This window comes from Andrena cerasifolii, chromosome 3 (assembly GCF_050908995.1).
Source record: "Andrena cerasifolii isolate SP2316 chromosome 3, iyAndCera1_principal, whole genome shotgun sequence".
Lineage (NCBI taxonomy): Eukaryota > Metazoa > Arthropoda > Insecta > Hymenoptera > Andrenidae > Andrena > Andrena cerasifolii.
In genome coordinates this window covers 18,933,938-18,959,652 of record NC_135120.1, presented here as the reverse complement: position 1 = coordinate 18,959,652, position 25,715 = coordinate 18,933,938, and the positions used below count along the sequence as shown (strand labels likewise).

Below are 25,715 nucleotides of genomic sequence, written 5' to 3'. Positions count from 1 at the left end.
TAATATCTATTATATATTCTGAGATATTTAGCGTGTTACATCCGCTCCCGGTCTACCCTATGTGAAATGCGCTACGATTATCATCTAATAATCAAACTCGAGGGGCTGTTTTCACATAAAAAACACTTAGAAAGTTGTTCAAACTCTGAGAACTTTATTCTTCACAGAGAACCGCTGGTGCTCAACAAAGAAATAAACACCCAAGTATCCCAAAGAAAATCATATTGAAGAAACGCGCGAAACCCGCCAACTCGATCCTCGACTATCTCCGCGATCGGATGGAAAAGACGAAGAACCGTGGGGCAAATTAAATAATTCGTACAAATTCAGCAGCTACTGGGAGCGTCGTAAGAACGAATCGCCGAGCGAACGAGGCACTTTATTCGCGGGGGCAAATGTTCCGACGATCAAGATTTCAGCCCGCACAGAGAGAAAGAGGGGCTGCTCGGGGGTTAAACGGGGTGGCACAGAGGCTTCTCGCGAAGAGGCTGGTCGGAAGGCCAATATAGGTGGCTCGCGCGCTGGAATTGTAGCTCGTTTCGGAGGTTCACGCCCGAAGAACGGGGTTAATGACAAGCCTGCTCCCGAGAGCGTTTCGAAATCGATTCGTGTTCGATGGGAATGCGCTGATTCGAAACGGAAAACTTGGGAGCTAACCGGGGAGGAGGAGACGGCGGACGGGTGGGGTTGATGTGCCCCTTTGAGCGAGGGGCTGGAAAGTGCGTTATTGCGCCGCGCTCGTTCACGGGCCAAAGGGTTCGCGAGTTGCGGGAAAAATTATCGATACCGTCCGTTCGGCTTAACTCGCTCGTTCAATTAGCCGTCATTTATTTATTCGATGCCGGCGGCTTTCGACGGGACACTTGCGCGGCCGCCTCGCGCTCGAGGAATTACGACTTTGATTGATGATCGAGAGAGCGGCCAAGTATCAAGTGCAGTAGTTAGCTCGAGTAAACATGGACCGCTGAAAGTCGTGAGTTATGTGTTCCCTGAATAATGAAAGTGGTCTTGGAGCGGAGACGAAGGAGCGATGGCCTTTTTGAAGGAGGATCAAGATGACGCGATGCGTTAAATAGATAATAAGTAGGAGTGATAGTAAAAGGAGAATAACAGGGGAAGCGAAAGGACATAGTTGAAACTTTAAACCCCGTGATTAAGTAATGAAGATAAGATTCTTTTCTTTGCGAAAGAGCGTCTGGTGGGATGGAAGAATTCATTTGATTCGAGATTATTCAGATGCGCAGATAATACTTTGACGAGATGTTTTCGCGTCGCTCGAGGATCTAGAGACGCGGTGGCGTCTCGACGCCAAGTACAGGAAAGAAAGTACAGAAAAGACACCCTGTATATGTCGACTGTCGCTACCGCTATCATTTACTCGTCGCCGGGCTATTCCAACCTAACCTGAAGCTCATTTCATTAATATCTCATCACGCCTGCAATATTTCCTAAATTTAAAGGCATTTTTCTTATGTAAACCGCAAATAAGCTTTCGAATAAGACCAATTTCAATAAAATTGCGCTTAAGATGAAACAGCGCAGTTGCAAAGCACCTTTATGTACTTGCAGCTCATTTTGATTTCACTTTTTTTTATATTCTAATTATTAATATCTTCTATTCTTTTGTGATTTATTTGAATTCATGTACTTGGTGTAATTTTTTTTACTTTTTTGAATTTTTTTATGGGGATCGTTATTATCCCGAGCGTAAACGGTATCGATTAATTGTGACAGTTCTATTTATTTACACGATATCCGGCGGCAATTTCCCGTTGCTGCATGGATAAATCGATAAATTGAGCTAAATAATGAGCACCATTTGAAGGATAATTGTCGATTAATGTTCGGGGAGTTAATTGTTGACACGCGACTGCTTCTACGGAGCCACCCCGCGTCGGAGCAGACCCTTTCTGTGTATCGGTATACTTTATTTGGCCGTTTTGCCTGGTGGGGAGCTTTGCGAGTGCGTTAACCGTGAAATTAATACGTATTTTTAATTAACGAACGAATTTACCGACGCTAAGGGTGGTTCCTGCAATTCGCTAAAGCGAAGGGTGCAACGTATCGCGGATGCAACGGAAGCTTTCACTCGTAAGGTCAGTGTTTTACGAACAGTTGATGGCGAACAGACAACTCTCACCCACGCAAATTGCAATTACACTGATGAAGAGATGTTAGGAAACTTTTATACAGCCAAAGTGACGGAATGTCCATTTGCATACAGCACTTGGAGTATTTTAATCAAACAAAGATAACTTCTTGATCTAATATGTCAGTAGGTGGGAGGAGCACAGACATTAACGCACTTTTCGACAGTGAAGTGTCTACAAGACCATCCCTCAACAAGTTATATACATATAGAAGCTCATGCCAAATAGATGCCTGCGTCATTCATCAAAGTAAACAAGAATTATTCCCTCTTTTCCTTTACTTTCACGAACACCACATGCCTCTACTGTTTAGCACAATCTTATCTGCACATCCAAGCGTACAAAAGAGTCCTACCCCTGGATCTCCTGTAACCATCCCCGAAAAACCCATCAATCGCCTCGAACCCTCCACAAAGCTAGAATTTTACACACCACGCGAGTCCGCTTCGAGGGTCCCGGCTCGTTCTTTCTACGTAATTACCCAACACCGCACAGAATCCCGTTGAAAACGATAGGGGTGGTGTCTTACCGGACGTGGCGTCGCGGAAGTGGCGGAGGCACGGGGCTGTGGAAGTTGTCCATCATGGTGTAGGAGTCGTGGTCGGCGGACTTGTGGTCGAGGGCCTCCAGGTGATCCAGCCTGAGGAGCTCGGGCTCGCGCGGCGAGTGGAGCTCACAGTGCGCGACGTGAAGTAGCGGCCTCAGCGACGAACCGCCTTCGCATCGTTGCTGCCGCGAAGGCGGCCTCGCCACCTGACGATCTACGACACCATCCGACGCGTGCTGGTCGTCGCCCCAGACCTCGAACTCCCCTGCCGCCGAGTAGTCGCCGAAACCACCGTTACCCTTCACCGTTGCACCCTTCTTGCGACGATCGTCGGTGAGACCGGGCCACTCGGAGCCCCGATCCTGCCCCTCGCACCCTCGCCTGCCCTCCTTCCGTTTGTATTTCACCAGGTACTGCTTCTTGCTCGACAGCGTCAACGACAGGCTGCCTCGGCCGCTCGAGCGACGGGGCGTCAGATTTCCAGCGGACGGTCCACTCCACGCATAGAACACCCTCTCGGCGGTGGTCGACGGCGTCTCTTCGGTCCCTTCAGGACGTCAGCGCGTCACGTTCAGGTGGAGATAGCGGGACGCTGGGCAGATCGATTCTATTCGATGACGTTAATTGAGCATCGGATGTACGAGGTCCGGTGAACACCTTGGTGGTTGATTGCTCTGGGCGTTTTAAGACACTTGGAACGTAGTCCCTGGTCAAAGTGAACGCATCAGGTGGATGAAGTCTTAAGTTCCTTAACCGTTCAGAGAGGGATGAGATGCGTACTAGCGAGCCTGAACACTGTTAAGACGAATGCATTCCAAGTGTCCAGGAAGAGGGCAACGTCCCCAAACGCGGGGCCAGATCGCGTACCTCTAGCCGGCGGCTGTGAAAGGGGAAACTCTCGTACGCAAACTTTGTTATCGATCTGTCAACGCCGCCGAGAAAGTTCAACCCCACGAGCGATGCTTCTCTCGGCGCGGAGGTTCACTGTTCAACGATTATCGGTATCCTCTAGGACCACGTTGCAAGCCCCCTCGAGAACCCGGTTCACTGCACTCCGCGGGCACTGGAGGACTCCCGAGCACGACAACACTTCGCCCGATACTTTCGCACAGGTCACTCTCTCGCGCTCGCCGGAAACCGCTTCGCGAACTCTGAAAGCAAGGACCGGCGGGATCTCTTCCGCGGAGGATCGGCTGACAGGCGTTCCGCGGGTGGCGCGATCGCGCGGATACTCTTAACGACAGAGGCAATTAGTTTCCTCGGCGACGACTGGCTGTAGGAGGCCGTCAGTGTGCGCAGACACTCTCTGTCAGTCGGATACGCCGACTAATTGGGTCAGGGGGCCGAGAACCGCACGCAAATCCGTGAGCTGGTGGAGCGTGAGCGGCGTGCACCCGAAAATCCCCAGGGGTGTCGATGAAGGGACCGTGTCGAGGTAGCCTGACAGTTTCCTAACTGTGTCGAATCTCGCTGCACCGAAACTCAACGTCACCTTGCCAATTCTAACTTGCTCCTCGAGGTGTCCACCCCCTTGCAATCTTTCAATGAGAATCTCTAAACGACGGAGACTTCCATGTATCTATCTTCGAGCTCTCCGAAGCCTCAAGCACCCCTGGACGATATGTTTCCTTGGAAAAAGTGATAAAAACCGCGAGGTTCCCCGGTAACGTGGAATATGAGACGCCTTGGGAGAATGATCGGCGAGCGTGTTCTAGTAGAAAGGTAACTGCACCACCAGCGGACCTCCCCTGTTCGCGCACAGCCAGTGAAAGGGACCTGGTCTGGTCGTAGCACGCTCGAGGGCAACGCACACAACTGCGCCAGCTGCGGATCAAAGACTGAAGGGCCAAGGCGCCGCAACGCCCGGCACCGAGTGACACTGAACGTCCCCTCCACGGTGCGCGATCCGCGCGTGCGCCTGCGACGCCTCAACCCTCCCCTCGCTAGCGCGACGAGTGCCTGGCCGACGCGGTTACGAACCCCTGTCGGAAGGGTACGCCGCCAAGCGGGTGGTGCGTTCAACTATCGCGGCGATGCGCTACGCGCGCCTTGTTTCGCGACCGCACTGAGGATCCAAGGGGGTGTCCGTGCTGGGTGGCTCCGAGAGGGTGCGGAGGAACCAAGTCGCAAGACGGAGTACGCTGGGGAAGTTTGTTTTTTCTTCTTCTCTGGTATCGATTGGGTATTTTTTGATGGACACCGCGAGAGGGTTCGGTGGATGCAGGAGTGGGGAGCTGGGTTCCGTGATTCAGGGGGTAGAACGCGTACCTTTGGGGATCAACAAGTTAGGTAGAAAGTGCGGAAGGGTTTTTTGGTGAGTGATTTGTGGAACGATTGGAAATGTGAAGAGTGAGATTCTGTGGTAATGCGTAGTTTCTTTTTTGGATCCAGATATTTTATAATACTCTTTCTTTTGTGTTGTAACCGGGGTGGGAGTGAGTTCTACAAGTTTATAAGATACTTTTCTCGACAGTTTAAATACGGTTGGGGTAAACTGTGCAATGATGAGCACCCTAAGCGGAAATATATTTTTGTGAAGTTTTTATATGATCTTAATTTTCAGTTATTACCGATGATTATGGATTTCTCTTTTATTTTAAAAATATTCAATGAAAACCAAAAGTAGGCATGAAAGTGCAATCGTGGCATATTTGTTAGTAGATTTATTGTCACAGCGTGTATCTATTATTGTCACTCAAACACTGAAAATAAATTGTTGACTTTTTCACAATCCATTCTTCGTAAATAACTAAAAATAAAAATAATCAGACAAAATTAAATAAAATTAAGGTCTAGTTAGGTTATCAGGTTGAGTATAATTGCTTAAGAAAGCCATCAACTACTTTCTACTTATACTCCTTATCAAAATTAAAAAAAGAAAACCCTTATAACTCAGCCCTTTGCTCCCACCGCTACCTTTAAGACTTCTTTTGTGGTGTTGCCAGATGTAAAATGCGTAGTTCAACTACTGGAATTTGTAGTGTCACAGTGAAAGAAAAATAAGAAATTGTAAAAGTACTTTCTAAGCTCGTACTTAATATTTTTTTTTTTAATCAGGAGTGCCAATGATTAGTGCAGCGCCAGCATCAGTGCAGTTTACCGCACCTCACCAAATTTCGATCTTTTCTATTGGAAACCTTCATCCAAGCCAGTCTACCCTTTCACAACTTATCGTTTCCCAGCAGAAAACTACAATCTCTCCTCCGCCGTTTCTTCGTCGTATCCAGCAGCCCCTAAGTCGACAGAGAAACCGAAAGTAGGTACACTATTCAGCGGCGCGCCTCGATTCCCAGCCGTGGTAAAGCGTAGTTCGGATCTCGTCGACGCGATCTTTGACCCTAAACCGTGGATACAAGTACTCCTCGTCCACGATTCACCAGCACAAGCCTTCCAGTCTCCTCGTGTACGCTCCGCGCGTGCGCGCTCGTGCACCCCAAAGGAAGGGTTGCTTTCACACGTGCACGGCCCTTTGTGTGTGTCAACGCGTCTACAGACGCTGTTTCGAAAACTCCTCGCCGTGAGAATTAATTCGCTCGCGCAAAGGGCTGCGCGCGTTTAACGAGGACGCCGCGGAACGGGCAGCGCGTGAATGATTAAGGCATTCTGACCAAGTTCCAGCGAGCTCCGGTATCCCGGCCATTCGAAATTAGCTACAGTTTTCAGTTTCCCTTTGTCCTTGGAAGAGACCATGGGTTTCCACGATACTTGCTTCGTGGATCGATCGATAGCAACTTATCAGACGTGCCAAAAGATTAGCTATAAATCTGGTTCATGTAGCGGGAGATAAAACTTCAAAATTTGAACTACTTAATTTATACTTAATCTATATCTCCAGCTGCGAGTTCTATCACAGAGCAAGAAGCTCATTGAAGATTGAAGATGACACAGCGGGAGTCTTCCTCGACGTTTGTAGTTCTTTACGGTAACATTTCAAAGACGGGATCGTTGATTTGGAAAAGAACACCTGCCGTTCTCCCACGATTCGTCATCTTTCTACCCATCCACCTCTTTACTTCCAACATTTCCCCGCCGACGTCGCGCAGCCGCTGTTTAATTATTCCGCAGTAAAACAATGTGACGTTCAGAGGGACTAGATAACGCGAGCGACAATAGGAGGGTAATAACGATCCCAGTGGTAAACATTAACGCGATACCTGAAGCGTATTAATTACCAGTACTGTATAATTAATAACATCGCGTTACAATTATCGCGCGGTGCCACGGCGAGGCACGAATCGATATTGTTACATCGTTTACCGTGGCATCCGGTGGAACAAAGGCGGGTATCCGAGGTCGATCGACTTTCGTTGCAACGACCTCGGGGCCTGGAAACCGTAAAAATAATTGGTTGCCTCGCGTTAAATGCTCGAAGCAATTACGTCCTACCAATGGCACTTGAAAAGCACCGTTCAGCGGTGAAATAGAGGAGCCAGGTAACACTGTATGACCAATTTCGTCGAATCGGTTGCCGGTGACGCGACCTCAGCGATTTCGGGGGCGAGATGCGGGGGCTGGGCGTTTGCACGTGTGCATCAGAGAGGGCAGGAGAATTTCAACCAGATTAATATTTCGATTCAGGATCTCCCTGAACAGTTGGGCTCCAAAGCACATTGTCACATCTCGAAGTGGAATTCTACAGGCGTTGTTGCAAAAGTATCCTGAGCAGAAAGTGTTTATAACTCGAGTAGAACAAGTTGCCAAAGTCTGATCACTCGTTCTTAAAACACTCTACACACGCAATGCGTCGATCATCGGTTTACAATGCGACAACTTCCTCTAATGTCAAAGGACACCTACAGTAGTAGTTGTCAGCGATCCGTAACCTGTAGAAGCCTGAGTTCCTTTTAACGAATCCTCATCTAGATCCTCAGCTTCGATTCTCACGGTCGATATATCTACATAGAACTCCTGCGGAACCACCCTCAAAAACAACGCCACTCGAGTCTTGGAGGAATTCGAAAACAGATTGCGGGAGAGCGTAGTCGCGTAACTTCAACGTCGTTAATTAAACATCCACGCGCACTCGTAAAACTCGCGTTCCGACAATCCCGCCGTCAAAGAGCGTCGCGGTCGGGTCGTCGTCGATTAAATCGTCGAAAGCGATCCTCTCGAAGCGATTAGAGCGCGCTCGAACGGGGCCGCGAATTCTATCGAGGCCAGCCCCGACATTTATAATTAAATATCCGTGATCCTGCTGGCTCTCCTAGCTACGTCTGGATGACGGTGGCGCAGATCCTGGATCTCTATCCTCCTCTGTTCCATCCCTAGACTGGCAACCGCCTATCTAGACATCTTTACAGACGCGACGGAGGGCTATAGAGATACTATTGACTCTCGAAGCTATTCCGCCCGTGAGAGCGTTCCCCGGCAAGTTTAATTATCCCCTTCGGTACATCCTGCTGGTCGTTGATACTGACGAACAATCGCGCGCGCGGGCGCGCACGCATACACTCGGCACCCTTGTACGCATATCCACGGGTGGAGTGGAGCCACGTGGATGGGAGCGGGAGACCCGAGGGCGAAGGAACGGGGCTACGTAGACGGAGAAGTTGTTTTATCCGAAATCTGCCACGGCGGCCTACAACGTTTACCCTTTTAGCAGCGGCCGCCCCTTCACTCTCGCTGCTCCGCCATTCTTCGCATCAATCGCCGCTCGGGACACGGCTGTGTGCACGATGGTTGTCGCCGAGCCTGCACTGGCTTCTTTGCTTCGAATCGATTAGATTGCAACACAGTTCGGCATTATAAACCGTGCTATACGTCGGTACAACGTACAATTCGGTGATGTGGATCCCCTTCGGGATTTCCTCAAATGTTTTCGGCGAACGGATGCGTTGTCGATTGCGAAATGTTTAGCGGGGGTGTAAATGTGTCAGACACTAATTAAGTTTCGTCATTTTTGTAATTAATGGGATTATCTCGTGAAGCAAATAAGATAAAATATAAAATAAAACAAAATTATTCGAATAAAAATTTAATCGAAATTATTTGAATACAAATTTATTCAGATAATGCGCAACTCAGGATTGCAAGATGAAATGATTGGGTTTGTAAAATGGACTTTGAATCTTTTAGGATGACGGAGTGCGAGAAAGGTGTAACTTTTAGTGGATGCTTAGTAACTTCCCACAAAGTATAATTGTTCTCTCATCATCCCCTGCTTCCACTAGTTTTACAATCATATCCACGAATGATTCCCGACGTTCATTTACATCCTTACCCAATCCAAGCCACGAATCCATCCTCAGGGTACCTCACACTTGTCTTCAACCACCCTGTATACACGCGTAGAACGCAGCGTCCACGGTGGAGGGGTTAGTACGAGATCGTAGGCGGGAGCGAAAGGAAAATTCGCGACAGGGGCCTTTGATGTCGCTTAAACAGAAAACGTCGGCCCCTGCTGTTCCACCAGCACGGCTTAGATTCTTCCTTCCTTCCTTCCTTCCTTCCTTCCTTCCTTCCTTCCTTCCTTCCTTCCTTCCTTCCTTCCTTCCTTCCTTCCTTCCTTCCTTCCTTCCTTCCTTCCTTCCTTCCTTCCTTCCTTCCTTCCTTCCTTCCTTCCTTCCTTCCTTCCTTCCTTCCTTCCTTCCTTCCTTCCTTCCTTCCTTCCTTTCTTCCTTTCTTCCTTCCTTTCTACCTTCTTTCCTTCCTTCCTTCCTTCCTTCCTTCGTTCGTTTCTGCCTTCCTTCCTTCCTTCCTTCCTTCCTTCCTTCCTTCCTTCCTTCCTTCTTTCCTTTCTTCCTTCCTTCCTTCCTTCCTTCCTTCCTTCCTTCCTTCCTTCCTTCCTTCCTTCCTTCCTTCCTTCCTGCCTTCCTTCCTTCCTTCCTTTCTTCCTTCCTTCCTTCCTTCCTTCCTTCGTTCCTTTCTTCCTTCCTTCCTTCCTTCCTTCCTTCCTTCCTTCCTTCCTTCCTTCCTTCCTTCCTTCCTTCCTTCCTTCCTTACTTCCTTCCTTCCTTCCTTCCTTACTTCCTTCCTTCCTTCCTTCCTTCCTTCCTTCTTTCCTTCCTTCCTACCTTCCTTCCTTCCTTCCTTCCTTCCTTCCTTCCTTCCTTCCTTCCTTCCTTCCTCCCTTCCTTCCTTCCTTCCTTCCTTCCTTCCTTCCTTCCTTCCTTCCTTCCTTCCTTCCTTCCTTCCTTCCTTCCTTCCTTACTTCCTTCCTTCCTTCCTTCCTTCCTTCCTTCCTTCCTTCCTCCTTCCTTCCTCCTTTCTTTCTGCCAGCTAGCTTCTTACGGTCGTCTGCCTTCACGGCACGTCGGGCGTCTTTGAATCTCTCATTCCACCCTCTCTTCTCCCCGCCCTACCGTCGGCACTGTTATCGCCGCGCATCTCCTTAGAGTCCTTTAGTCCTGGCCCGCTTTGAGAGCTACCGGCAGCCCCGCGACGATGAAGATATCGCTCCTCCCTCGCCAGACCTAACCTCTACCCGTGCCCCCTGCCATAAGCACTCATTTGTTCTCCTTATCTGCTCGATACGCACTTCTCCGCCTCTGGGACGAGTGGACGAGCGCGTAGGAGACGCTCGCGAGCTCCCTGCTTCTTGTTTGGCGAGCCGCCCCGGAATTTGCATCTACGCGTGCAGACAGGGGCCGCTGGCGGACCGAGCAGCGAAACGGTCGAGCTTTATCACGACCGGTCTTCCTTGAGCGAGATAGATCGAGAAAGATAGCCGCTCCGCGGGAGCGATAAGCGTCCGAGAGCGGAGTGGCGCGCGCTTTGACGAAGCGTTTCTTGCGCTCGCAGCGGACGGCTGCGGGCATTGTGCAAAACTTCTGGTCGTTTTATGAGAAACGAGCCGACTGCTCGTGGCGTTTGTGATTTTAACCCCTCCCAGTCGCGTCACCCCCTGCCCAACGGTGCCTGAATGCACAAGTTAACTCGCCCTTTGTGGGCAGCCGTTTGCGGAGGGAAATTTGTACAGTTGTCGGAAGCTGGCCGGGCTGGCTTAGCCCGTGAACGCTTCCTTCTCAATTTTTTAACTTTACCCGTGTCGATGCTGCTTATTTACAACCGAAATTTCGGCGGTGGTGGTTGCAGTTGTTTCTGGGAACGGAGCGGAGATGGCTGAATGGCTGGAAGTTTCTTTCGCGGGGAGGTTTCGGTGCCTCGCGGGGGTGAACCCGACGTGTACACGCGTCACGACCCCCGCCTGCGCTCGCTGATTCCTGGATTCGGGTAAACTGATTCTCAGACGTGTACGCGACGCCGTAATGCCATCGGAGTGGATGAATTGTAACCGTTCAATTAGCTCGCCATGAAATATGACTCGAGAGATCGATGTTCCACGGTTCACACGCCGAGGAAACGATGCTGGTTGCTGTTTCGCGCCGCGACGCACAGTGGTCCGAATCGCCGAAAACGTGATAAAAAAACCTTACGTTCACATTTCACCCTTTATCATTATGATGATGGTCATTCCAGGGGGTTTTGGGGTCGCAGAATCTGATTCCGAGGTAAAATTTATAATTAGATTAAAACTAAGCCCTGTAGGAGGGAGGAAATGTCGACAAAATAGTGTTACGATTTGTTTAACAGTACTGCCTGATTTGATTACGTTATTTGAAGTTAATTACGGCATCAAGATTAGAAAAATTAACAGAGATAGCGTTTTTATGAGAGAAAAAGGTATCGAGCGCGTGAAAACTAAGTCAATAATTTGTATAAAACCACACTTGAGATATTGAAAGTGTTTTTATTTATCCATGAGATGAAATTGTGCATTCATTCGATGTTACTGAAATATACAAAAAGTTATAAATAACTGAAATATAATAAATTATGTGATGGTCGTATTTAATCGCGTGTTTCTTTTTTTGGAATCGACGGGCATCGTTGAAACTTATATTATTTGATAGTCTATAGTACAAGGAATGTATGTGCAAAAGGAGAAGTTGCACTTTCTTGCGACTTCCGAGAAATAACCAATTATGTTGGCAGCAATCAGGCCGCTTGCGCGGAAGAAGTAAGTGTCTGCGACCTGAGAAAAGGTTCAATATTTTTTATTTAGCAGAAAAGCTTCAAATTTTTAGCAGCGAGGATGACATCGACAAGTTTGACTCGCAAACAGGTCTGCAGCTTCTAATACCATTTCTAATTCACTGGCCCCCTGTAACGTTCCATCACTTCCGCGTGCTTGCGAAATTTGCATCCCATATGTACCACCAGAGATGCTTTTAATTCTTAATAAGTGAACATGCCGGAACGGAATGGTGGAAGAAATTTGCATCCTTTATGTCGGGACGGAGCTTCCTTTAATCATTAGAAGACGGAGTGCTGGAATTAAAAGTACGAAGGAAGCAGGGAACGCGAAATGTTTCAGGTTACTACTCAGTAGTTGTACCTTTACGAATGTTGCTATAATTAAAAAGGGCAGACAACAAACAAGCTACGCAACGTCAGTTGTCTTTACGTAAAGAAGAAATGAGAGCAATAACAGTGGATTCCCAGATCTTCGAAACGTAACAGAATGTTTGAAAAAGTAGTAATTATATATTTGTATCCGACGAATAATATTCAAAGCATCAGGGCACTATCTTCTTTAGGAAACGAGTAGCAATTCGTAGAAGTATCCCTATACACAGTGTGAAGTGTCGATAGAAATAACATTACTTCCCACTTGCCCGTTTTCCTTTTATGCAACGCTAATGACGCCGCTAAAACGAGCCGCGGGCTCGCGTGTAACTTCGCGGACGGCCGAGGCCTTTAAGGAAATTAGTTTGAAATTAAATTAAAAAACTTAGGAAGATTGGAAGCTGGACAATATCCATGCATATAGAACGGTTTAAGGAAATTAGTTTAAAATTGAATTAAGAGGCGCACTGGAGAGGGGCCGCGAAGGGTGGGTGAGCTGGGTTTAAGGGTGACGCGCGAAAACCTCTTTTGGTCGCCGCTCTCGGTGGTTCTCGCGTGGATATCACATTACAGAGTGAAGAAAACAGTGAACTCTCCATTTACACCGTATGAGATATCGCGGGGGTTGGTAAACTTACACCACAGTATTTCACAAAGAATCCTGAGTTAACGATGTGTAATTATTAGAAGACTTTGAAAAGAAACCTCACTTCGTCCGCGTTACGAAAAAACCCAGCATTCTGACCATTAACTTCGAGAAAACTCGTCACTTTGAGAACACGTAAATCTGCAAATCTCCTTTACATACTTTGTGGTTCGCCTCCCATGGTTACTCCAGGCGAAATGTTTCCACTCACAAAGTAACTTAAGTTCACCAACGTTTCACGTCCGAACCAACGCCGAACATCGTGATCCCCATTTCCCCGGACAGCGTGTCGTGACCGGGCGCCAGGTTCGGCGCATCGCGCGCGCTGCGCGCCGCGCACCGTCCGCCACTTCGGCCCGCTATAACGTATGAAATCTCTCGTGACAATGACGTTTGCGTTCGTGAAGTGGTGACGCGAGTCATACAGGCCTGTCGCGCTTCCACTCGACACGAGTTGTACACCGTTTCCACGACGAAACCCGTGTTTTTTTCCCAGGTACTCGTTCGCGTACGAGCGTCCGATGGGGAAACACGGATACTTGACACCGCGTGTTTGCCACCGTACACGAAGCACAAAAAAAAAAAAAAACACACACACAGCGACTGGACAAATCCGCGGCAAAATACTGGTACGGTGAGGATCAGGAATGAGATAGCGAAAGTAACGGGGGTTGAAGACGATAAAACCGTAGACGATTGAAATATCAAAATATCCTATGAATCACAGATGCGCCAAAACCACACGAGTGGTCATTTGCATCAAGATTAATAACTGACGCATGCCTAGATTACAGGTGGAAATGGAGCGATCGCGTGCACGAGTTACATATTTGGTTCGGTGCGATCCGGTATGTTGGAAAATTTTTCGGTTACCCCGAGGGACACCCTGTATATCCGCGGTACGAAGGGCCGAAATGTATTCACCCAATTATCTCCGCATCCGCGTGCCGAACCATCCCCTCCGCCCCCCCCCCGCCTTTCAACCCCCAGCGTTGGAGCGCAGCACGGTTCACCCGACTCGTTCCTCCCCGCGACCCTCCCCTCGGCGCATTTGCATGAAATGCATTCATATGAAATCGACCATTCTTCCAGCGACTTCTCCGTCGGCTCGTGTATCCCTTTCCTCCGCGGTGGATGTGCGCGTCTTCGCCGCCCCCTCCCGCCACGGGGTAAATCCCGACGAGGACACTCGAGATACGTAGTATTCGTCGTAGAAAATTGGTTCCGGTAATGACGACCTATCTTCCTTCCGTGCTCGTCGTTCCCGCTCGACATGCTCGCTATTACCAGCCCCGACGATCCTCGCGTGCCCTTTTTCCCCGAGCTACGCTCCGCGAGGATGGTCGAAATTTAAGGCCGTGGCAGTCGCCAGGGGATGGGGGCGTGATACGGCACTTGGGTCGTAGAGAATATGTCGTGTCCCAGGTAGCATTCGCAGGCGCGTTGCTATTGGGCGACCAGGCTTTTCTTAACCTTGATTCGTGAACGGGTAGTCGTTGGAATTACTTGGACCTTTTCCGAGTGTTACAGGCGAACCTAAAGGCCGTCGCGAATTTTTGGAGAAGCACGGCGATACGAGGAGAATAGTTTATAAACAATTCATGACCGATAACTGAGGTGAATGTCCCAATTTCTGTTTATTGAAGAGGTTACTCGTCAGAAAGAAGGTGTATAAAATTTGTTTGTGATCAAAATTTGCAGAGTAATTGATTAATTCTTTAATAATAAATCAACCATATAATAATAAGAAAAATACGAAATGAGCAGAAATGGGGACACAAGTAGAAATTGGGACATTCACCTTAATTAATTATTATTAATTTCTTCGATTCGCTTCGCCAAAATGCGCGACAGCTTTAACTCCACGAAGCAATAAAGTGACGCACTCGTGCGAATCACGGGATAGAAGAATACACGGGGTTGGGGCAAACGAAGGAGATGGCTCGATCACAGAGCAAACGAGGCACGTACCAATGCCTATGGGCTGCGAGAGCCACTCGAAGGACGCCACGTTTCCGCAACAACCTGGATACACAAGCGGCCGCGTCAACTCGACATATTTACTCTGGCCGCTTGTTTCCACCCCTCGCGAAATAAAGCGTGCTCGTTCCTTTTAATAAGCGGCGGGGCCGCGTTACGGGCCTACGGGCTGTCAGATTCCATGGCTGCTCGGGAAACAAGGGGAGCGTGGCGAGAAATGGCGAGAAAAATGGGGCAAGGAAGGTCTGGGGCGTAACGCATCGGACACTTGGCTGTCCTGAGGCTAGCGAGGGCCTCGAGACACGCCGAACCCCCTTGTTCGTCATACGACAATCTCAAGAATTGGTTCCACGACCTAATCAATTAAATTTATTTTATACGCCCGCGTTTATTCGAAAGTGATTAATCTCAACTCAAAACGTCTCCGAAACGTCATGAATGTCTGATGCCAAACTTGAATATGACGTTTCGGAGACGTTATGCGATTTTTCAAGCTATTCATCACGTTTTTTTCTTACAAGGTTTCCTCAGTAGTTACTTAATCTTATCTTCTCTTCTAAATTCTAATTTTTTTTCTATTTTCAAAACGTCTCTTTAGGATAGGTTGTGGTGCAGTAGTTATGCTAAACCTCGCCTATTCGACATTATTGTTTATTTAGTAGTAATAATAATAATACTTTCTTGTCGCTTTTAATAGCGTTCTTTTCAGTACGTTTTGATTAGCAACCTCGGAATTAAATTGTAAGGGAAGCGGTTAAGGCGACATAGCAAGGTGTCCCATTGTTTACGCGACAGAGTCGTCGGGGAAGTTGCGCGAGAGAGTGTCGAACGGCCATCGCTACCTGGAATAATCCCGAGATCCCCCAGTATCGGGCGCAGAGGAATCAGACTGGCCTGTTTCTCCCTCTAGTATTCCCCGTGGCGCGATATTGCGACTAAGGGTGGTCGTGGGCGCGCGTTTACAGGCTCATCCATCCTACTCCAGCAGAGGCTCCCTCCGAGTGCGACATTCTGTGCCCTGGGTTATAAAAACGTTATTGTTCGGCACGCAGCGTGTCCTCGCGCGAAAGCACGGAGCCAGCTAACGTCACCGAGCCTCGGCCATCGCCTCTTTCCTTCAACGTCACGTCTCCGATCCATGCTTTGTGCGCGGCAGTCCGACGAACCTGAATGGCAGAAATCGATACCACTTTGCTGGACTCCTTTGATAGTCATCTAGGATCGAAGTGTAAGGAGGGTGGGGCTCGTGAAAGATGTGGACTGTTAGGACCTCTCCAAGTCTCACCTGGGATAGATACCATTAAAAACAGAAATTTGCGGAATATTGGCTGGAATTGTTTCAGAAAATAATTGAAGATCTACACATGTGCTGTTGGGCATAAAAGTGGTGTAAGTAAAAAATTAGAAAAAATTGAATTTATCACTTATTTTGTAATGTAATGTGATGTGAATAATACAAAGTAAAGAGTCGTCCTTAAATTTTAATAACTGAAAAAAAGCAATTGAAAAAATGTTACGCAAGAAAGGGTGGGGTGGAATATAATATCTTACGAATTCTTGTACTTGGAAAGGGAGGGGATAAGAAATCTAAAAAATTACCCTTACATAATTTAAGGCCGATCCCTAACTAATAAATTCAATTTTTTTAGATTTTTTTACTTACACCACTTTCATAATCACCGGCACACATTATGTCCAGAGATGATCCACTCCGAGCGGACCACCCCCGTGTATAATACAAAAGTTTATTGCGCCGAGGGGGCGACATTCGCTCGGCGAAGGCTCTCCAGCCACTTGTGCCTCACGGTCAATTTTTTCTATCAGCTTATGGCGCGCCTCTATTAATTTATTACCCAGGATTGCTCCAGTTATTGCGTCCCGCCCCTCCGCCGGGCTTTTAATCGTGATTCATGGATGCAGACCGGGGAACGGGGGACATCAGCGCGGAGGGGCTGCGCGTCACTATTAAACAACGATTATTTTCGTTTAGCTGGAACGACGCGGCGGAGCAATCGATAATTCCCAGTGTCTGTTACGTTGTCTCCGCGAAGGGTGTCGCGCGTATCCAGCGGGAGGGTTAATTTCGCCCGCTGGAAGCGCGACTGCCGCTGTGGCGACTGTGCCTTTCCTGGCCGAGAGATCGATAGCATCTCGCCGCTTAGCCATGAATTATAACCGAGGCCCGCAAGTAGACGGAACCCGTGGCGCGGTAAATAACGTATAGGGTTTGCGTTGCCGAAAATGACTGGGTGGGATGCTTGTCAAGATCGCTCAGCAGATGCCCGGCCGTTCACTGCTCGCACAAGTGACTTTAAAAAGTCCCTGCCCCCAGGAATAAATCCTATCCTCTCTAGGTCCGCGATATTCCGCAGCTTCTCAAATTTCCCATGAAAATAATGATCCTACGACAACGGGAATGGCTCCCGAAACTCCGGAATCAAATGGGGATCGGAGTACCGCGGCTCTGACGGCTCGCTAAAGGCCCGCCATCGTGGAGGCTGAAAAACAAGAACGGTTCACCCCCGGTAAGACGTCTTAACTACCGCCGGGCGATCTCTGCTGGACTGGGAACGCGTCGCTGCCTAACGGCCCGGAAAGCGAAAGACCATTACGGGGAATCACACGCTCGATGACACTCTTCTACTTAGGAAACCATATTAGGCCGGCCAGCTTACCGTTTAAATCACTACGCGCGATTCCACGAGGTGAAAGGTCGATGTGGATTTATATATACGCGGTCGCCGCGGAGGAGAGGCTTCCAGCTTCCCCAGAGGACGATGGAAACAGAGAAATTCAGGATACTTTGGGATACCCTTCTGAGGTTGAACGGAAAAGCGGGGTTCACACGAAAGGATTTCTCTTGCTTGTTAGCTTTCTTCGTAAGAGTTGATTTTTTCCACACGGATTCTTCGAAGTGTGGCGAATGATGGAGTAATGGCTGTGGATGGGAAGATTTCTTCGGATACTGTAGGCGAAAAAGAGAATCTCGGGCGACGGGACTCGAATCCGCGGGTCCTCTGCGTACTGGCCAATCGCGTTACCGATTCCCCTAACGCTGCACAGTGGGACAAACTGCACTTTTCTTTTAGCCAAAATAGTAGAACTTTTGGTAGGAATAAGGCAGAGCGATGAATCTTTTTTTAGATTGAAGCTAAGATGCTGCAGAATAAGGGGGAAATATTGAAAAAGTATGACAAACAAGTGTTGACCTGGAAAATCTATGTCAAAGTGTGGTTATGTGTGGTTGAAGTTTGTCTTTAACTTGTCATACATCATTTTCTGTAGATATGACTTATTAAATTTTATGTACCTATTAGAAATATAAGACGAACTTCCCTCATCGGACAGTGTTGGGTAAATTCAATGCTATTAATCGTATAGCCTCTCATGTTAATAATTATTCCGGTATGATTGAACTTTTTGACTGTTCGTTAAACTCGTGTAAACAATCAGTCTTCAAAATCGTCAACAGCTGACTATTACTATGATTTTTTTTTTCTTTCAGCGCGTCCTCTAATCAATGTTACTAATGTTCGCTTCGTTGTGCTCACCTAATTATTTTTGTTCTTTTTTCTCACTCATGTATCAATGGGCTTCGGTTAATAAACGTATTATTATTATTATTTTGATGCGATAATACACCAAATGTGCAAGAAACAATGGACAATTTTTTGTTCCTTTGGAAGACAGTTCCCTTTGCATTCTTTGGCAGCAAAGGAGCAAGGATTCGTCCATACGTGCACAGAGAATATTCGTTTTCGGTGAAAGGATGTCCAAGCCAGTCCTTCCTCCCCTCTCGAGCTTCGTGTCGCTCGATTGTTCCCGGCACGTTCGTTAAGAATTCCGCGCGCATAAGGGCGTGACTTGTTTTTCGCATTCGCCGTTGCGATCATATAATATACGATTTAAAATGCCGCGTCGCTGTGTCCCGCGATTATGATAATGCAATCACCCTCCATGTATAATTTATAGTGTTGTACCTTTCGAAATTTTTCTCTTTCTCCCACCCCCGATCTCGATAAATAAAATAACGCCTGCAGCGCCCTCCACCCCTACGGTCCGCACTCTTTTTGTCTGTATCGTGGTCGAACTCATTTCTCACCTCGCTGCGCCATCGATTATTTATTTCTTCCAATTGTCAGTCCACGGCTCGAAATGGAACGAACGTTCGATGATGATTTCGTACCAGTGTCTCCCAACTTTACGCTATTGTAAAAATATCTGACGCTATGGCTTTGATTATAAGGGAGAACAGTGTCTTGCGAGAAACACTTTCAATTCAATTTGCATAGGCACGAGATTGATCTTTTCCATGGATCGCTTCTCTCTTTTCAAACCAGCGTCCATAGAGCTGTAGCGTTTAATAGTTACTAAGTAGCGTTAATGGTTGCTACAGTTTCCCCCTTAAATTATAGGTCATCAAGAAGCGTTACTCTTTTGCAAAATAATTATTAGTTGACAAGGGAAATTTAATTAAGATGGCAATGTATTTTATTAGTTTGTAATGGTCGCATGTCAGTTCCTTATTTAATAAATATTGTTAAGTTGAAGTTTGGTAATTCAATTTATTGTAACTTAACAGAGATTAAAAATTGGCTCTATAACGGCCAAAATCAACTGTAAATAGGATTTAAGTGATTATTATTACTATCTTTTATATTTCTTCTGTAACTTTCTGTTTTTTTTTTTTTAGTGGTAACGCTGGTTTCTCTACTCTATTTCTTTTCATCTCCTGTTACAAAATGGGTCTTACCCGTTTATGAGAAATTAAATAAATAAATTCCATTATTATTTCTCAGCTCCTAATAAACTTTCAAATACGACGCACATACCCTCGAAATCGAAAATTCCAGAAGAATCCTAAGCAAAATTACACGCCGAGGGATCGCCCATTCCGTTTATCAGTCCCCCAAGTTTCGTCGTTCGCAAAAAACCGTCAGAACGGTTTACGACAATGGCCGCCACCGGTGGGATGGCGTAATTACGGCCGTCTTTTTCCAACGGTTCCCATTAATTTTAATAAGATGCCCGTGAAGCGGCAGCGAGACTTTCGTTTTTAGAAAACTCGGCCCGTCGTTCCGGGTGCTAGACCCCGGGAATCGATCCCGCGGGCCATCAACTCGATCGTGTTGTCTCGAGGGTAGGCGATCCGATCGACCGATATCCGGTTAATTGGCGTAATTAGACGACGAGACGATCGGAACGCGCGGCGAAATTTTCGCGATCGAGTAGCTCGATTAACGAGTGCCCGTTCGGGAAAACTGGAACGATTAAGACATATCAACGGGGTGATTCATAATTAACAGGAGGAGGCTGGCTTCATTTCCGCGTGACCGAATTAACAGAACCTCTGGGGACAGTTGATGAGCGTTGGCTGACTAGAATCTTCTTGAAGACTATACTTTGCTGATGGAATTGCAGAGGATGGGCGTTAGTGGAGATAAGAATAGTTCCTACAGTGAGCTATAATCGCTTGAATGACAAAAGACTCTACTTATGGACAGGATATTGTAGACACAGAGCTATCAAAGATAGATTTGCTGTTAAGGGCACCTACCCTCCTGACAAATCGCTTGAGAAATACGTGTTTCTCAAGAATTAAAGAAAAAGAAAATGAACAACATAGAGTAAAAATGCGTTTTGGATTTTATTAATTCATATTTGAAGAATAAACAAAAAAATTGTGTTTGAATTTGATCAATTTTTGCCTTAGGGACATTCCATGCGAACTCGGATAGATTTCGGAGTGAGTTTTCGTAGATTGCTGAAATTTGAATATGTTGTAGTCTTCAGTGATATTTAAACGTACCTCAAAGGATTTTTCAAAAATTTGAAAAATGATTTTACAGCTGTTTGAAGTTAAGTGCTAACTTTTTTTTCAATACATTATAGCTGTGGAAGTAGTAAACGGATGGAGATGAGCTTTACGGTGCTTATAGAGAAGACATTGAAGTTTTAAGAAAAAATTATTTCAGATTAAAAAAAAAATTGAACCATTTTTGTGCAATTATTTTAAACAAATGCAGGTTTTTAACATCTTGCGCGATTTTAAAAATCTAAAAAAAGGAGAATATAGTTCTATCCTTTCTCTTGATGGACAAATTTACAAAAATATGGACATTCTAAAATTGGCCCTGTAAAAATTGTCGAAAGTTAACGCTGCGTCGCCCAGCACCGCGGTACTCACAGCGGCCAAGCGGCTGTACCTGATATTCTTATACAGGATTCTCGAAAATGGTAAGTATTTGAAAAAAAAACTGAAGCAGGAAAACTGTTACTGTTTTTTATCTCCAACATAATACGGTATTTCAATTTTTGGTGTTCGCAATATTTTCCTTGAAACGAGGGTGACTTTTAGTTTTTTGTTCGATAACTACTTCCCAAACCTCCAAAAATTAAGGCATTTCGAACAAGTGACTAAAGTATGGTCGTTAACCAACTAGCGTCGATGTTCCTCAAATATTCCAACGCCCAAAGACAACAGTGTGGGCTATAAAGGGAGGCTCCGATCAATACGGGTAGTTCATTCTGGAAATCAATCCATTAGGGCTAAGTCTTGAGTCCCATGAAGTTCAAAGCGCGTGTATAGTCGCCAGAATAGGATCCTCAGTCGTGTGTTAAATTAACGTTGCATTAAACATACTTCCTATTCACCGGCATAAGTCACCCCTACTTCTAAATCTCTCAGAAAAATAACCTCTCAGAAAACTCTCAAAGAACCACCTCCACAGCCAATAAAAAATTAACTCAACAATTAAGAAAAACATCCGACTGGAATATTACACCTTCTTGGATCCACTGACGCTCGTCAGACTCGGAGACGACGTGAATGGAAACGCAGAGGCTCGGAGGAAAGAAGAAACCTTTTCCCCCGGCAAAGCGCAATGGGAAACCCTCGAAGCGATTCCGTGGATCACTTAATTAATTCAGAGATAGTGCAGGGGGTGGGTGGCTGACGCCACCGGAAACCGCTCGTCTAACAGGCGGCAGTGTTTAACCTGGCGGGCGTCGTCACCGCGCGGGATTTATAACGCGCGAAGGACACGAAGCCCCTGGTGGCGCGGCGGCGATAAAGCATGACGAAATACGGCCGGGCAGGATGCAGATAAAGTTAATGGGATTTTATCGGGGACCTGGTGCAATCTTAGCTTGCTGACCAGGCTGGACGTGGGCCGGAGCGTCGCCCTTCGTTCGCCAGGCTGGAGGGAGACCGTTAGCAGAGGCTGAAGTAGATTCTCCTCGTACTCTTCTCGTTTCCAGCCGGACTCAATTAATAAAAGGGCTTTCTCCCTTCCCCTCGCTTTCTACCACCCCCGCACGATGGTTCCCTATGGCAGCCAAGGACGTCGTGGCTCGTACGCTGTACAGGGTGGCTCGTTGCTGGTGGGCACAGCTTCGGAGGGTGAATTCGACGCACCAGAATGATGGAAGCTTGGCTAAGGTAGGGTTATGTTTGACCTTTTTTCGGGGGTTGTAAGGTGTTGCGTTTGGAGGAGACATCGGGGTTTGGAAGGGGTTGTTAGTGACGTCTTTGGGTTCCCAATTTCTCATGGTAATTCCAAGTGGAATGTCTCGGAATACTGTAGAAGTGCGCTCTTAGTTTGAATGGAAGCTATTAAGATCACAAGCAAGAAATGCTCCCAGATCCCCGAAGCACCCCTTCGCGATATCTACCTCGACTTCCCGCGAACCACAACTGACTACATTCTACCATCAAACTAACAGCGCGAATTCCTTCGGTTACAAAAGGAGCGCTCACCGTTTACTGCGTGCTCCCTTCACGCCCTCAGACACCGAAACACCCTGTACCATGGAGAAACGGTCGGCGCCGAGCGACGGCAGACAGCGTCGCTACCACCACACCGTACCCAGGACCAGCAACCACTCACGCACAGAGGCGGAGAGCATCGTAGGATCGACAGCGACACCGCCACTATCGCTACCAGCAGCAACGGTGGATCAGCCTCGGGGCTGTTCCAGGGGAGGGTGGAAGCGGAGGAGCGGAGTTGGGGTAATTGATAGAAGCGCAAGGAGACGCGGATTGTTTACCCGAGGAAGGATTGACCATCGCGCGAAGGCACTCAGCTCCCCGTCGTTTCCGTTCGTTCACTCGTTCACTCGTTTCACCCACCGCGGCCATTCGACCTCTTCCTCCTCTGCCCCCGGCGGCGCGGGACGCCCCGCAGACTTTGGTTTAGCGGCGTGCGTCGGTAGGATTGGCCAGCGACGCCCTGCGACTCCGAGGGTCGTGTAATTAATGCTGCTAATATACCTCCGGATCTCTCGCCAGGTTTCGACACTCGGCGGGAGTGTTTGCGCGCCCCCGCGACGACCGGTCGCGCAATTTCTACGGGGGCGGATGTTAATTGCGTCGGTGGGTAGGCCGTTTCCATGATTCTGATCGACTGCCACAGGCAGAGGGTGCTTTCCTGCCTCCTCAGGCGCAAGAATACCGTCTGGCTTTGGGCACAGGGGCTGCTCGACTTGTTGCTTTTGGGAATCTCAGCGGTGGGCTACAGGCTGTGTTTTATTGATGGGAAGTTCTTCAGCGGCCGCGTATAATGCGCTATTTAGCAGTTTTAGCACTCGCGTTGACTGTTGGTGCCGCGCGGCATTTGTATATATCGTAAAATCTTCTACAATTATTTATTAATCAGTGTGAAAATTGGTGAAAATCTTCCTTGTATATTAAGGAAAAACTTTCTCGCTGCAAGTTATATGTACCCCAAAATTGCCACGATACTTTTTAACGGCGAACGTTGAAAAACATGGGTTATGTCGAGTACTACTGTTTAATTAAATATTATTACATTTGTTAAAATGAGGGTTTCGTACATACATTTTACGGTTTCGCTAGAGTTTTCTGAAGTCACGTTTTAAGTTTCATAACGATCCGTTAATATTTACTCAAGTTATCGCAATTTATGTTTAAAGAAATAATGATTTTGGACGATGAACAATTTTTTGTTTATAATTTTTAGCTCGAATAGTAATGATTGGATAAACAAACTGTAAATAGAAGAAATGTGTATCGTGGCGAACTTTACAACACTATACTTTTTAAAATTCAGTTTAACAAAATTATTGCATCCGACTCTTCAATTATAAATAATTACTTTAAGATTTAATTTTTGATAATGATTGAAATTTGTATTTGTTGCATAACAAAAGACTTTTCTAAAGACCTTTAATACAAATAGGCACCTAGTCTAATAGTAATTATCTGGGTGATTTAAAAGCGATTTATAAATTCGACACTAAATTCAAACAAGTATTATCTACTTCTTCACCGCTTTTCCAAGAAGTTTTACTTTTTTATTGGTTTTAATTTTCTGTTTCTACGCGTGAAGTTTGTAAAATTGATTGAGTCGTCTAATTTCATTCCACTCCTAGAAATTGCAAGAACCGCGATCGAAGTATTGGTTATTGAATCGACAGAAGTCGCTGCCGGCTCCTCCAGTCCTGCATCCATCTACTTGCGAAGGGTCTTGCACCCTTTTTTACCGCTCCCATCGCATCGTCGGGCCCCCGCAATAGCGCGCCCGGAGTTTCCGCCAGGATGCAATTACAAACACGACCCCTATCATCGAATATCGCTTATTAACGACTCGGCTACCGGCTGCTCCGTAAACTACCAGCACCGACAGGGTCGATAGGTTGCTTTATGCATACCCGTGTTTCGCGAGAGAGCGTACCATCAATTCCCTGCGATCGACTGTTTGCCTCGACTCGCGATCGATCGTCCCGCCGTCCCTGGCTTCTGTTCACTGACCTCTGTCCATCCAACGAACCCAAGTTTTCTGAATGCCAGGCGAGGCAAGTCAGCACTTTCATCCAGAGAAATTTCAAGCATTACTTTCCCCGCTTGAACACCGACGCTTCGATGGTAGACACGTTGTGGAAACGAAATGACCCACGGTCCCTGTTTACCAACCATTTTCTTACAACTACCACTGAAATGACCTTTTCCACGCGCACGATAAACGCACAGCAGCGTCGTTGAAAGCGCCGATCGGTTGTCAGCGCGACTTCAATCGCACGCACGACGCATTAATAAACCAGCGGTCGGGGGCGGCGTATACAATTTAGCTTCGACCCGTCGTGGCTGGGTTCGGCCTTCCTTACACTCTATTCTCGAAGGGAGGGTTTACCCTCTTCTTAACCCTCCAGCGCTAAAGTGCGTGTTTAGGGACACGGCTGAGTTCGCGGGACTCTCGCCGTGTAGTAGGTGTTAACCGCAAGAGCAACTGCCGTGTTCTTACCCACTACAATCCACACCGATGCGGGGTCCGCGCAGCGATTCAGAGCCCCTGAAAAACCAAGGATCCTTCCCGAATTCCTCGCGGCAAGTCCCTCTCCACTCTTCTCCGTTCCGCTCGCAATCGCATTTACATTCCCCCGGTCAGGACGATGGCGGAGAACGCAAGGACACGCTGGAAACGCGAGCGCACCGTCCGCGGGGGTGGCTTGCGTCTCGATGTGACGGAGGGTCAAAGTTCTCCGGTGAACATCAAACGGCCACGCGGGGATTACGGTGTTGAGCGCGTGGCCTCTCCCTTTGCATGCACATGTCACTCGGCGCGGTATGAAGAAGCATGAATGCGGGCGTGGGCCGCGTTTGCCCTCTGTTTCGCCCGCCGTCGCTCGTTTACGTCTCGCGCAGTCGTCACCCCCTTCCCTCCGTGCGTTCCTGTGTATTCTTTCTGGGATGCCGGGTCTGTCGCGCCAACGGGAATAGGGTGCGGAGCGAGGGAAAGGGGGGGGGGGGAACGAGACCGTTTTTTTTCCTACCCCTGATGTCACAGCAATCGCGCGGGAGGAGCTCCGCCGGGCGAGATAAGAAATTTATATACACTTGCTCGTGCACCGTGTCTGTCATCGTTGTTTGCGGTAATACCGCGAGCGTCGTGGAATTTTCTGGACGTGGGCTCGAAGGAGGGTCCGAGGCTGGGTGCTGTGGGGATGAATCTACTAGTGATACTTACTAGGATGGTCAAATGAAATTTTTCTACGTGTTCTTTAAATTATTATTTACTGACATTTT

The 25,715-nt window shown here is 47.5% G+C and overlaps 1 protein-coding gene across 6 annotated transcripts in view; it reads right to left on the bottom strand.

Moving 5' to 3' along the window:
* Ten-a (Teneurin-a transmembrane protein) overlaps positions 1–25,715 on the bottom strand; it is a 593,712-nt gene that overhangs the window by 110,330 nt on the left and 457,667 nt on the right. Inside the window, exon 1 of one of the 6 annotated variants that reach the window (XM_076809441.1) lies at positions 2,680–4,558. The exons of the other annotated variants lie outside the window; for them this stretch is intronic. Within the exon in view, the coding sequence (XP_076665556.1) occupies positions 2,680–2,735 (56 nt within the window). The 5' untranslated portion in view covers positions 2,736–4,558. Of the gene's footprint in view, positions 1–2,679; positions 4,559–25,715 lie in introns of those variants that run through there. 6 annotated transcript variants of the gene reach the window in all.